We start from the raw sequence: 15,437 nt of genomic DNA on the forward strand, positions 1-15,437 counted from the left end.
ATATAGATTTGAGTTGACGGCAATGTGTATCTTTTTTAGTTAATGTCTAAACTCTACTGAGCAGCTCAGTTTGGTTGAACTACCTGGCCAGGGAAATGCTTGCTCTTTTGCAGTTCACCTTTGGCTCACCCTTTCAGAAGAGCTGATGTTAATGGTTTGAGTCTGGCTTCCCATAGAGCTGCTGACAGTGGATCCAAACAAGAGGATTAAGATGTGTGGTCTGCGCTACAATGCTTGGCTCCAGGATGACAGCCAGCTGTCCTCCAACCCCCTAATGACCCCAGACATCCTGGGCTCTTCCACCGCCAACGTTCACACCTATGTCAAAGCCACCTTTAATGTACGAAATTACACACACACTTTGTGTTCATTTTGGTTTTTCAATCATAACATTTTGTATAACTGGTTTGACAGTCCTGTATTCTTGTAAGATTTGTCCACAATCCCTTGGCCTTTCACAGGCATTCAATAAGTGCAAGCGAGAGGGGTTCCGCCTGCAGACAGTGGATAAGGCGCCACTGGCCAAAAGGAGGAAGATGAAGAAGACTAGCACCAGCACAGAAACGCGCAGCAGCTCCAGCGAGAGCACCCAGTCCTCCTCGTCCTCCTCCCAGTCTCAGGAGAAGACTCCACCGGAGAGCGACCCCTCCATGCCCCAGCCCTCCTGCAGCACCCCTGTCAACACACCCCTGACCTCGGGTACAGACTCGGAGCACACAGACCAGCCAGCGCCTCCAGCCTTCCGCTTCTCAGAGGGTCAGTGAAAGAGATATGGAGCGACACGGGCAAATATTGTTGAACTAAAGGATGGATAGGAACAGTGTAGAGATCCCTCTCTCCCTCCCTCTCCCCCATCTCTTTCTCTTCCTCTCACTCTCTCTTTGGCAGCTCTCCGCCTCTGGCAGAGAGCTCAAATGCATGGACAAGAGCATGACTCCGAACCAAGCATGCAACAGGAGCAGCAACCACCTCAACCAATCAATCAATCAATCAATCAATCAATTATGTCTAGCAATAGCCTTTTAGTAATTCCCTTAGTCTTTGACATGTCCCACCCTCTCTCACACGAGACGGTATCAATCAGGGAGTGTACCAGGAAGAGTTGTCACCAAACAAATGCGCTGTCCTACTGCCCCAGTGCGTCCAATGTGTTGAGGCGAAGTTATACTTTGACACATTTGTCTTTAACCATTCTCTATTTTGGCCATGTGTCCAGAGCTCTAGAGATTTTAAAGGGAAAGTTGCAGTATGTTTTTTACAGTTTATTGGTAAAGGGGTCCACTTCTCTCTTCTTCTGAGAAAGGTCTCTGCAGAATGGAGCAGGGTCATTTATATGTAAAACTTTACAGACTGAAGTTTATTTATGATGAGCTATATTGTTTTTATGTTAAGTTATTTGTGTGTGCTTCAGATGGCTCTGAAATTAATCAATGGACACGGTGTGAGTATTTTAAAAACTAGATATTTTGTGTATGTAGAGACATTTATGCTTTGAGCAAAAAAAATAATAGAAAAAAAGACCAGACAACATCTCTATGTAATCTTCACAGTTGCCAACTCGTTGAGATTAATTAATTCCAACTCTCAATGTGAGACACCATGACTACACATAAGTATAGTAGAGTCAATGTCAGGTGTCTAATCTTCAGAAGCATGGTGCAAAATAAACACTAGCCCTCAGCTAAATGGTTGTAATTGTTTTGCTGTGGGTAAAGTTTCTCAACCCTACCAGCTGCTTTAGTGTGCCAGGGTAGGTCATTCGGTAGAGCACTTATTTTTGAATCACAAGGTTCTCAGTTTGATACCAGGCGCCGCCAACTACGTGTATGAGTAGCATGGCTTTGTTTTTTGCATAAGTATTGGGAGCTGACAGTTGGTGGGGTGCTCCACCTCAGCAATCCATCTCCCTGGTCTAGGGCCTTGTTGTTAGGGAGATCGATGCCCCTGTTGCTCGGATGATACCGACAATAAGCCACTTCGATCTACTTGCTTGCTTGCTTACTTGACATGCATTGTCGCTTTTTATGGTTCCTGTGCGGTTCTTTTTTTGCTTAAATATTTATTTAGGCTTTTAAAGTAGCGTAGCCTGTTAATAAGAAAACGTGTACATATTACCATAGTCAACCAAATGCAGTTGTGTCAGTCAAACACCTGAGTGGAAGTGACCCTAATAGAAAAGATTCCAAACAGAATCAGTCCAGAATCTTGGTTATTTAGCTTGGTAGCTGGAATAATGATGACTGTGTTACCATGGCTGACATACCACATGGTTTGATACTTAACCCAATATGTGGGTCTTTAGCGCAGTGGTTCTCAATCTGTGGGTCGCGACCCCCAGGTTGATTACTGCATCCAAAGTAATCAAGAAATGATACTTGAAAAACTGGTCAAACATTTGCCAAATTGTCAAATAATATAAGGAGGAGGCAAAAAAAAAAAAAGCCGATTGGCTATTTTCACAATTTCACAATCTCAACTCCTACAATTCCAAGTGCTTATCAGGGTGGGGGGTTCCCAGTTCAAATATGATTATTTTGGGGGGTCACGGCCTGAAGGTTGAGAACCACTGCTTTAGCTGAACTGTCTTGGGACTTGGGAGTAGTTCATAGTAGGTGGTGAAGGACCTAAAAGTTGACATAGTCTCAACATGAAAACAAAGAATTGGACTGGTTGGAATATCCTACCAGAACATTCAGATTGGCCAGCCCTTGGGTAATGAGCTGTTAAGTTGAGGTTGCTGAGTTTCAACGTGCCAAAAGGGGAAGTTAGAGTTGCTTTCCTCTTTAGATATATTATGTGCCAAAATAAAATTACTATCTGACCTGGTAATTGGCCATATTCACGTAGTGGCCATTTTGCGCTTACTTCATACTGGGGGATTGCCAACATGGTCAGTTGGTCAGACACATATGACCAACTGACATCGGCAATCTGCTGGTAGTGTTAACATGGATAGTTTTGTAGAAGGGTTGTCTGAGGAGGTTAGGAGGTATATCAGACAGCAAATAATTAATGGAGAGAGCTAGCACACACATTGTCCATCGTGTCTGTCGCCAGAAATGGTGAGACAAATGATGTCAAAGCGCGTCGGAGGTTGATGTAAACAAACAGAAGAGATCTTTGGTAAAATCACTGTTCCAGAGCTGTATACAGTAAGAACAGCCAGTATAAAACCGTTTGTTCTCAGAATAAATGTTTGAATTCCTTTCGGAGTATGCTGCAGGTTAAAGGGTGGTGATGGATGGTGCTTCTTGACCTGGCAGCAAAAGACAGGGTGAAATAAAAAACTATTACATTGTTTACTGGCAACAAGGTGTGCTGTGCAACACAGTGGAAGCAGCTCCTCTGTCACCCATGTCCCTCAGACTTGCCGCAAAAAAAGTTGTAATTCTAACCGCATCCGCTTATAACAACTCGGGTTATAATCATCCTTATACTTGGGATGAACATTCATTAGAATGCATATTAAAAGATGAACATGGAAAATTACTGTTCATAAATAAATAATGTGCTCTATGACCTAAACAGCAGAGAGCTCTGAAATTGGAGCAAATTCTCACAACATATTTATGAATGCACCCAAATATTACATTTGTATGGTGCCACACGCTACGTGTTGCCATTGGTATGTGTATCTATTGTAAGAGTGAACATGCCATTATGGAATGATTTGTCACAAAATATGGTTATTGATGTGATTCCGATTTCCGACATTTGTGTGTGCGTGTGCACGCCCAAATAGGGCCACCCCTGGTAAAAAAGTCTGGACATGCCACTGAGCTGATCTACAAGCTCACATTGCAGCGTAGCATGTTGTGAGCTGTAGATCTTTTTTTATAATTTGTTTTTATTTGAATTTCACCAATAACATGGCCAAAACTGGCTTGCAGGGTTATTATAGCGGTTAATGGTTGGGGCGTGCTGCAAAACTTATATCCTATATGACAACATCAAGTTCATAATGAGGAACTTAAACCAATTCTGCTTTTTCTGTTTCTTCCAAATCACTTCCTCTCTTTGCCATGTTGTACTGCATGACTGAAATAATGATCTTTGCACTGTGTGATAACTTGCATTCTTTTATGATGCTGATACTTAAGTTATTTATACTTGTTTATTTTTAATATGAGTTTGTTTAAATTATTATTCTGTGACATTTGGAGCTACTGGAATGTTAAGGGACAGTGCATTTGAACAGCAAAGGCCCTTAAAATCGTTTTATCTATATTTTTTTTAAACCCAGAGATGATCCCTGCAATATAAGCCACCTTATCCCATGTTCTGTTCATATTTGCATTATTTAGGATATTCTGTTAACATAGAATATGAAGATGCATTGCATACAGCATAAAAGGCTTCACCATTTTAATGCACTCAACAGTGAGAACCAAATCAAATTGAAAAGCAACTTTAAAGTACCTGCTCTTAAGCTGCATGAGATATTCTCTGTCATGCAAATATTATGCACAATTGCTTCTTTCTGTCACATTCTTTTCTGTCCAACTAGTAAAATATGTTAAATATTTTTAGTCAAGAATATCTTTTAGTAGCAGGATATGGTATGCTTTTTGCAACTTAGGGTTAGCCATTAAAGGACTTAGTATCAACATTCAGTACATTTCTTCACTCAGAACTATGCATCCATGTACATCTATTCAATTGATTTATCATTTTAACAACCACTTTATCCCCATTAATTTTGTTTTAATGTAGATCTGCTCTTTTTGAAACAGGGAAAACAATTGAAAATGTTTGCCTATATTGACCTGCTTAAAATAGGGACGCGGGGTTGATAGTGGTTAAGCAGGCTAACCGGGTCAGAAGCACTTGAAATAGCCAACAAAAGTTAACCTGTGCTTTGGCCCATGAATTGCATTAACCACAGTGGAAATAGACAAGTAGTATCTGTTGCCTCTATTAAAAGCTGGAACCCTTGCAGCTAAACACCACAAATCTCTGTGTGCATGAGTTCCCCGTTGCTGCCTCATTACCCCTCCTCTCTTTTGTTTGGGTTTATTAATAGCTTAAGCGGAGGAAGGGGAAGTGGAGTGTCCTATATTGAACTACCCTCTGGGAGACGTGCTCTATTAGCTGATGCACTGCTGCTACTGCAGCAGCAAGGCTTGTTTGTTCCAAAGAAAAGTATTCCACTCACTGCCTCGGTGGGGACCCAGGTACGCTGTCAGAGAAATGGTGTGTTTTAAGTACCACAGTCTCTTAAGGCTGGTTCCTAACTAGTCCCCCTCCTGTCTTTGGAACGGCTTGTTCAGAGTGCCAGTTATGGAGATGGAGAGAGTCATTTTTTGGAGGTTTTGTTTCTGATGTAATTTTGATGTCTGTCCCGTGGAGTTGTGGTGGTAGGCATCTTCTCTGTAGTGCTTTATTAAAGCTCTAGATATCTGAACTGAACTGAAAACACTCTAGCTAATTAGCTGTTTTTACTGTTGCATGTCCCACATTAGTTAGCTTTTCATTATAAAAGCTATTTACCCAACTCGGTGTCTCTTTGTAACGTTGGCATTCAAATTTTCTCTCAGGCTGTTGTCTGCTGTCACTGAGCCAGAGGGATCGGCAGATGCTCCTGTTGCCTTTTTAGATGGTGAAGTGTGGATGAGCTTAAGATAAAACACCTGGCTTATAACCAAAAGAAATAGTCATACTGAATATGTGCCATAACTATAGGACTGCTGCTCGGGTACTGCAGCTCTTTGCCTTGGAGCATCAGGTGTTTCGATGGGATTGTGCAACTCCTCTGCAATGCTTTCAAGGACATTGCAGTGACCTGGTTGTGTCAGTTTTGGGATCAGCAGTTAAGACAGTTGGGCTGGAGCTGTCTAAGGCCCCTTCTATCTGTGCTGATGTTGATGTGCTGGTGTTGGGAAACCATAGGAAGAAGACATTGTCAGAACGCAATACTTGGTCAGCATGGGTACATGTGGGCCTAGAAATAGGAGTCTTGTTGCACCATCACAGGGTACAACTGCTGGCTGCAGTCTAGTGGAATTGGTGCGCCAACAAAGCCAATAATACTGGATGGTTGCTAGTCATGGCACATGGTAAGTAATGTAGCTATGCATTACCCACGGTCCTTAGTGTTTGATTCATTGCCGGCCGTCAGGGAGGGTTTGTGCTTGTCAAGCCATCATAGTTGTTCTGCATGCTACATGTATGCTATTGTTGATGCCATTGCCTTACAGTACTTTTCCTGGTTGAAGCTTATCTGAGTACTGTTGCAGCAAATCCCTTTGAGACTAGCAAATGTCCCACCTTTGAAAACATGCAATCAATCTTTAAGGGCAAGGTTTTGCAGGTATGTTCTGTTGATCGTGTGCTGTTGATTTGTCTTGAATGGTGAAAAATATATATTTTTCCTTTATGGTCAGACGCTAGACTTTCGTATCACCTCTCAGTTGCTCTGTTGTTGTCTGTTGTCCTGCGTTTATTAAAAGACAAAACAGCTATATTTGAACCACTGTAGTAACCACTGGTTGCTACTTCAGTTACTGCAATGAGATACAGCGTACAGTATATACTTTTTGGGCACTGTGAATACCATCAATGAGGTCTTAACAGGGATGGTATGAAAATAATATGTGAAATCTGAGTACATAGATTTATTTTTTCTTTTGCTTCACATTTATAAATGCTTTACTAGCTGGCTGAAAATACCTGTATGTTTAATAACCTGATATTATTGATGTCTGAACCTGTTAATCTTTTGATATATACAGTACTTGGCTGCAGTTGCATATAAGATTGGAATTTACATTTTATGGAAGATATTTTACGGAAATATTTTGTAATACCAGGAATTGAATTTGTGTATATATGAGGCGTCACCAATCATGATAAAATGTAAAAATTCCCCCAGTTTGTTTAAATTGTACTCGGTGACTGACTTCTAAAGGTATTCTTACTCTGACTTGGCACAAATCTGTTCACGTTAACAAAAAAGTATTCTTGTTTGAAAGACATGTCATGAAATACAAAAGCTTTCGAAATTATAAAGTGTTATTTATTTTGTACTTTTAATCATCCACTGAAATGTTGTATTCTAGGATGTGCAGTTTTAACATACAACCTCTAGATGGCAGTGTTTGATTAAAAGACCACAGGTTCAACAGTCCAAACCTCTCCTGTGTATCTGATCAGCTTCTTCTCACTGTGCAACATGAGTTCTTGACAGTATTTGATATTTATCCATAGACAACTCGGTATACAGAGAAAACAATGTTTTGTTTTATACCTATATCAATATGTATTCCCATGTTTTCTAGCAGGGCTAGAGATTTACATGTACAGTTCTAAGTTCACACTGGAATTCAGTTGATAAATATACATTTAAAACCAAATAAAGGTTATTTTTCTTTGTGTCTTAAAAAAGGGTTCTGTAAATACTGTAAATGTTCAGTCATTGTATTAAGTCAGAGTATGACTTCATGTTCAACTACATGTGTGCAGTGTGGGATTGATAAAGAGGGATTCATTCATTAAAGAAAGATATGTTCCTTTTACAGAAGGTTATTTAAAAGTTGAATTATTTTTGTTTCTCATGTATTTTATATTGCCAGTATGTTTTGACACAAATACTGGTGTGAGATTTCAGGAGATAGTGGTCTGGGAAAGAGTTGAATCAACTCTGGAATTGTGGACAGTGAGGGACTGATGTTCATTTGTAAAGTAAATGTTTGAGCTTTGTTTGTGTTTGCAGAATTTGCCTGTTCAGTGTTTAATATATCTGTGAGGAAAACGTTTATAAAAAAAGAGAGAGAAGAAGTTAAGGGCTTTAAGGTTTTTGAATCCTTTATAGAAATGATCATGTTGTTCCTGTTTGTCACATCTTCAAATAAAGTTTTTAAGTTCACTAACGCTCAGTCGCTCTTGTGTTGTTTAATCCATCCAAGCTTTGCTGTCATATAATGCGTGCCTCCAGGGGGCCACTGAATTGGATAATTTGAAGACTTTCTTATGGTTAGTCAGTGGTGGAAAAAGCACTTTTTTACTTAAGTAAAAGTATCTATACTGCAATGTATAAATACTCTGTTACAAGTAAAAGTCCAGTAATCAAAATTGACTTGAGTAAAAGTACAAAAGTATTGGTATAAAAATATACTTAAAGTACCAAAAGTAAAAGCACTCATTATGCAGAATGTCCTGTTTCACAAGGTATCATATGTATAAAATGTATTAAAATCTTTTGAAAATAGCAGATCTACAAGATCGCAACGCATCGCATTGTGATCTGACAATCATCTTCCCAACACTGCTCTCTGTTGCTTTTAACAGATCTACAAGCACACAATGTCAGTGCTTTTGTAAGGTTCTTGATTCAAGGCCACCACTTGTAACATTTTCTCTCGACATCTAAATCCTCCGAGGTAAGTATTTAGATCACACATTTTCCATGCCCCTAATAGCACAGGTGAGATGTAAGAGGTTTGTAGAAAGGAGTTTCTTTTGTGTTCAAACCCACCTCTTGGAACATTTTCACATACCATCTAAATCAATTACAGGGTAAGTATTTCATTTGAAGAAATTCATCAGGGTGGAAAGAAGAGGCACTCCAAAATAAAAGTTGCAAGACTGAACTCGATTAACCATTTATTTTATTCGGACGTGGCATAAAGCCAAAGACATTTTTTATGGTTTTCAACGACATGCAATAGCAGTGTTCCTCAACCTTTTTTTTGGGCCAGTGCTCCCTATCCAGATCCCTTACCGGCAGCAAAAATGTGCCAAAATGGCCTGTTAGACTTTTCTGGTGGAATTCACTCTCGTTTTGTCACTGTTCAGTCGGTATTCACCTTTGTAGCTTGGAGCATTTAAGATTGCACTCTCCCACAGTACTATGGACAAAATGATAAGAATGTTGGCCATACACTTCACTAATTTTACGCTCAGTTTCAGTAGCGTGTGGAAGATCCATATGCAGCCACAACAGCTTCGCACCTCCTCCTCATGCTGGAGCCAGTGGCGGTCCCATACCTTCAGAATATGGGACCTAATGCCATCCTCCAGGATGACAACGCTCGGCCCCACAGAGCCAGGATCATCGGAGAGTACCTCCAGAATTTGGGAGTGGAGAGGATGGAATGGCCTGCCGTGAGTCCAGACCTCAACCCAATTGAACATTTGTGGGATCAACTTGGGCGTGCTGTACGTCTTAGCGTGACCAACAGAACCACATTGGCTGACTTGCAACATATCCTCATTGAGGAATGGGATGCCATCCCACAGCAGAAAGTGGCCAGGGTGGTGACCAGCATGAGGAGGAGGTGCGAAGCTGTTGTGGCTGCATATTGATCTTCCACACGCTACTGAGGACCTTGAAACTGAGTGTAAAATTTGTGAAGTGTATGGCCAACATGTTTCTTTTTCTTATCATTTTGTCCTTAGTACTGTGGGAGAGTGCAATCTTAAATGCTCCAAGCAACAAAGGTGAATACCAACTGAACAGTGACAAAACGAGAGTGAATTCCACCAGAAAAGTCTAACAGGCCATTTTGGCACATTTTTGCTCGGCGCTACCCACACGTTTGCCTGTGTTGCTCATTCCATGAATGCCCGATGCTTACAAGCTGTACCTCGTTGTAAAGGTGACTAATCACAGATAAAAATGATATATAACACTTTACTGATTGGTATTAGTAAAGGGGAGATATAATGGCCCAAATTCAAGTTTCCTTACATTTTGTGAGGGGTTTATAATGTTACGATTATAAGAGTAAATTGTTTATGGATGTCTGGCCCTGTCACATCAGGCCCCTCTCGCAGCACTGAATGGCAAGGCTGTCATGACCCTGTCACAGGCCCTGCCATGTTACCATGGTGACCATCATGGATTTTGTGTTATCCTTTTAGCTTAAATGTCTGACAGTACCTCGTGCTGTTTACATTTCTGACTAATAAAGTATTCAATACCAGCCCTGTCACAGGGCTTTCAGAACGCCCCCTTTGTGTCAACAACCTTTTGTCTAATAGAGCACATTTCGAGTTGTCAGTTTGGATCTTTAAAATAATTACAGTTGCTATAAGGTTTTCAATAGGTATCTCAAACAGTGTGGTACTACGCTTATAACTTCTTGATTCGCTGATTTTAGTTTAATTGAAGACATGGTATACAGCAATCAATGAACAATCATAGACTGAGCCCCATAGTTGTGAAATCCATTATTTTCATATTTTCTTATTTTTAATTTTAGAGAGTATTTTGCCTGTCTGATAGCAGTCTCATTCTACTAAGGGAGAGCATGCTTTTTGTAATCATTTGAAAGTCATATATATTAATGTAAATATATGAATGTCAGAGTTAATGTCTATTTTGTTCTACAGTGTTTCTGCAATATTGTAATTAAGGAACATCAGTGAAAAAGAACCATGAGTCAAAGTCTTAATGCATTCAATGGGTGGCATACAACCACTTCCATTTTAAGTCTTTATAACAACCACCAATCTATTAAATACAAATACTAGTGTATTAGTGCTTGTGCTGTGAATAATTTGACAATATACCAAGTGTTATGTCATGACTAAACAGTACTGTTCTCATGTCAATGTATGGTGACTATGCTGACTATGGTTACTGACTAAGGTGCTGAGTGCTGACTATGGTGCTGACTATGGTGCTGACTATGATGCTGACAATGGTAGTGACTATGGTGCTGACTATAGTGCTGTGGTTACTGACTATGGTACTGACTATGGTTCCGGAATATTATACTGACTGGTTACTGACTCTGGTTCCATTACTGACTGTGGTACTAACTATGGTACTGTATGGTACAGGCTATGGTACTGACTATGGTTACTGATTATGGTTACTGACTATGGTACTGACTATGGTTACTGATTATGTTACTATGGTTACTTATTATGGTACTGACTATAGTGCTGACTATAGGCTACTGACTATGGTACTCACTATAGTGCTGACTATGGTGCTGACTATAGCACTGACTGTGTGGTGCTAACTATGGTTACTGACTATGGTACTGACCGACTGGTGCTGACTATGGTAGTGACTATGGTGCTGACTGGTACTGACTATGGCACAGACTATAGCGCTGACTATGGTGCTGACTATGGCACTGACTGCATGGTGCTGACTATGGTTACTGACTATGGTGCGGATTATGGTAATGACTATGATTACTGACTATGGTGCTGACTGGCTACTGACTATGGCTACTGCTATGGTGCTGACTATGGTGGTGCTGACTATGGTGCTGACTATGATGCTGACTATTGTAATATAGTTACTGACTATGGTATTGACTATGGTACTGCCTATGGTGCTAACTATGGTTACTAACGATGGTGCTGACTTTGTTACTGACTATGGTGCTGCGAGCACATTTGGTGCCCCCCCGATCACTTCTTCAGCGGGTTGATGAAGTGACTGCTCCATTAGCTGGTTGAGGGGTGTTGCCGTCGCATTTTGCAAAAGTAAAGGTTTTTTTTGTAAAGTGTATGGGCTTATATTAATGCCAATATTATTTTGTACTTGTAAAAAGATTTTGTATTTGTAAACAAATTGTAAGCCCACTAGAAGTTCGGGCCGCTACGCGGCCCGAACGTCTAGCGTGACGCGTCGTTCACTTTGCAGTGCCACCTTACAGGCACCTCACAGTGTGAGAGAGAGTTTTGTGCTCTCCTAAATCCACGGCAGGCTTTGAAAGTACCCACTTCAGAAAGAGGTGACGTGCATCACCTCTCCAATGACCAAAACCCACTTTGTGATTACTCAGACCTGGTATGGCAGACCTGTGGGGAGTGTGCAGTGGTGTACAATGTGAAAAGATAGTTGAAATCGCAGGAGATGAAGTTAGCAGTTTATTTGTGTAAAGGGTCGTCGGCGTGGGTTGTGTTGAGGATGGAAGCCGTCGAACTGGTGCATCCTACCTATTTATAGGTAGGATGTGATGTCATGCTGTCGTGAGATTACGTCACACTGGCGTGTCTCATCGTGATGTCACGACCGTGATGTCATATGACGTCACACTGGCGTGATGTCAGATTACGTCACACTGGCTACATACAACGTTGTCTCATCGTGATGTCAGATTACGTCACACTGGCGTGATGTCAGATTACGTCACACTGGCTACATACAACGTTACAACGTACATATTTCGGGACGACCGTCTCATCGTGATGTCAGATTACGTCACACTGGCGTGATGTCAGATTACGTCACACTGGCCACATACAACGTACGTACATACTGACAACCGACATGGCGCAGGATTCAAATTGTATATATAGATAGATAGAAGTGCTTTTTGGCAAGGCATTTGGTTGCCATAAATTCATACAGATTTGTCAGTAAAAGATGATGAATAAAATACATTAACATCAATAGAATACAGTGAAAAACTATAAGTTATAGGAAATAGGGAAAAAAACTAAGTAAAAAAACACTACACGGTCAAAAAAACAAAAAAACACAGCTATAACTACAATATAAATGATATGGCTAACCTCCTCCCACCTTCTCTTTCCCCCAGTGCTTCATTGTCTAATGGCCCTTGGAATGAAGGAGTTCTTAAATCTGTCATGAATACAGTGATTTCACTTACATCCTTAGGGGGCACCACAAATGTGATATTTTCCACCAAATTAGGCACAAAATGGTCTCATGCTTCCTTTGACAATGGCTGGCTGTCAATTTTTTTTTGATACTCCACATCGTTTGCCTGTAATTGCCTTCACAAATTTGTGGGCTGGGACTATTTCTTACAAACAATGCCATATATCATGCAAGCCATATATCATGCACAAAAATCATACCCAAATTGCCATTGTCTGTTGAAGGGCCTCTATAGAGTGCACCTCCAAAACACAAACAGTTGCACCGTCTGCTGTATAAACTCTATTTCCCCTCACAGCTTCCTGTTGGCTGCACCCCAAGACTGATAAAGCAGACTGTCTTTCCCTCCACACCTCTAATATGGTCTGTGCAGTGTGGAGGCGCTTGGGGAACGCCCCTGCTATGGGGACACCTCCTCTTCATCACTATTTTTATTATTAGTATTATTATTATCAGTTTATTCTTTTCTTTTTTCCATTCAGATTCAAGATGTTTGGAGCATTATAGTATGAGGGTTTTATAGCTTAGTATGAATTTAGAATGGATTTCTACTACTATGGATGGAGGACAGAAAAGAGACAGGAAACTGAGGCCATAGTCAGAATTTGCATTGATGTTAGGCTCTGACTTACTTACTTATGCCTATCGCTCCTTTTCATGTTGACTACAGTCGGCCAGCGTCCTCTATCCTGGGCCTTCTTTTCCAGCTGTTCATGTCAGTCCACACTGCTTGCTGTCAGTCTCAAGGTCCCTGCGCCAGGTGTTCTTCCTCTCTTTCTTGTGCCTTGCAGGTTCCATCTAAGGGCTTGTCTTGTGATGCTGGTATTGGGCTTCCGGTGCGTGTGGCCGATCCATCCCCACCTTCTTCTCTTAATCTTCTCTTCCACTGGTAGACCCGCGTTATTGCTAATGGTGTCTGGCCAGCGGATGCTCAGGATCCTCCTCAGGCTGTTGATGAATGTTTGTACCAGTGGTGGTAAGTAACTAAGTACATTTACTTAAGTACTGTACTTAAGTTAAATGTTGAGGTATTTGTACTTTACTTGAGTATTTCCAATTTCCAATACTTTTACTTCTACTCCACTACATCTCAGAGGCAAATATTGTACTTTTACTCCACTACAATAATTTGAAAACTTTAATTACTAGTTACTTTTCAGATACAAATTATGATATTATGAAACATACATTAACCACTTTAGCCCTATTTAATGCATAGGCTATTTGAAAATAGCCGATCTACAAGCTCACAACGCGTCGCATCGCGACACGTTGTGAGCTTGTAGATCTGCTATTTTCAAACATTTTAGTACTTTTACTTTTGGTACTTTAAGTACATTTTGATGCCAATACTTCTGTACTTTCAATTTTGAATTCTGGACTTTTACTTGTAACGGAGTATTTCTATTTAGCAGTATTGGTAATTAATTTGAGTCGTTTTTCCACCACTGGTTTGTACCTTCATCGTTGTGGTATTTGTTGTCCTCCACCTCTCTGATCCGTACAGTACAGTCCGTACAGCTTGACGTTAGGCTCTGAGGCATGTTATAATCTGTGTGTGCATTCATATGTTCATATCCATGTGTGGGTTTGCATGTACACCATTGGTTGTTAAACATAAATAAATGTCCACGCACATGTACATGTGTGTTTCAATGTATGGACCTTTTGGCCAAACAGTAGAGAGCTGAAGTAGCACCTTATCCGCACGAAACAAACACATTAATTTTCTTGCGCTCCAACATGTCTTTTGACTGGGCCGCTCCAGTGCATGAGGCTGTATCCATTTTCCAGCGGTCCAGAAACAATCCCCTCCATCCCGTCAACCCCCCTCACCCCCAACCCACTCTTCCCTACACTGGGCCCGATCCCAAAACGATTGACATTCCTGGGGGGCCACCAGTGAAGCAGCTTTAGATGAAGGGCCACTGGCTCCTGGGTGGCCTCTTGTGCACAGGCTCCGAGGGGAGGAGACAATGTCTTATTAATTGACTGGGCGTCTTGGGCAGGAGTGCAGGAATTTGCAGAAGGGGGTGGGTGGAAAGTTGGGAAGATGGCGGGGCGGAGGGAGAGAGGTGGGACGATGGGGGATTCCCAGTGCAATGGGGGAAGATTCACTGACCTCTTTCTCAGATTTATTTCATTTTGATTTACACTGTTGCTGGCCAGGAAAGAACAATGCCCTAACAGTGATAAATTGCTGCCCTGCTTGACCAAAAGCATGTGTTTAACGGTCACATATTCTCAGTCACATACTGTGTGTGTGTGTGTGTGTGTGTGTGTGTGTGTGTGTGTGTGTGTGTGTGTGTGTGTGTGTGTGTGTGTGTGTGTGTGTCATTTTTATTAAATGACACAGTCAGTTTTCAGCATTGGCATCTTTTCAGGTTAGTGAATGCATAATCACACAGCTCCTACACATCTACGCACAGCACTGACGTTCACAGCATAAAAATGGAATCATGGTGGGCATGAAGCCATTCCTTTGTTTTTGTGCAGGTTTGATGGAGAGGGACGGGGGGGGGGGGGGGCGGGGGTGAGACAAGTGCAGCATCTCCCCATGTGGTCCCCCCCCCCAGGTGTCCTTACCCTAATCCTGTTACATGTGTCCCCCATTAGCACTAATGGAGCCTCCATTGTCTGCCTGTTGTGCCCCCCTCCACAGGCCCAGTCACCTTGAGTCAGTAAACTCCAGCCCCATGCCTGTCATGTTTGGACTGCTTCCCACACACAGGGGTCACCATGACGACAGTGGACTCCCACACCCTCGCTGACATCGCTGACATAACACTGCCAAGGCTGCTGGTGGGAGAGAGGGGGAGCAGCCGGGGGGTGAAGCAGAAGGTAAGCT

At 41.5% G+C, this 15,437-nt stretch overlaps 1 protein-coding gene across 2 annotated transcripts in view; it reads left to right on the forward strand.

Annotated features, from left to right (window-relative positions):
• Positions 1-7,874, forward strand: part of rps6ka5 (ribosomal protein S6 kinase, polypeptide 5) — a 37,052-nt gene extending 29,178 nt beyond the window's left edge. For both annotated transcript variants that reach the window (XM_084045320.1, XM_084045319.1), the window contains 2 exons: positions 177-340; positions 462-7,874. In XM_084045320.1, the coding sequence (XP_083901446.1) occupies positions 177-340; positions 462-764 (467 nt within the window). In that variant the 3' untranslated portion in view covers positions 765-7,874. The remainder of the gene's footprint in view (positions 1-176; positions 341-461) is intronic.
• Positions 7,875-15,437: the final 7,563 nt, after the last annotated feature.

Source organism: Gymnoscopelus microlampas (genome assembly GCF_963454915.1).
Source record: "Gymnoscopelus microlampas genome assembly, chromosome: 20".
In the NCBI taxonomy this organism is placed as follows: domain Eukaryota; kingdom Metazoa; phylum Chordata; class Actinopteri; order Myctophiformes; family Myctophidae; genus Gymnoscopelus; species Gymnoscopelus microlampas.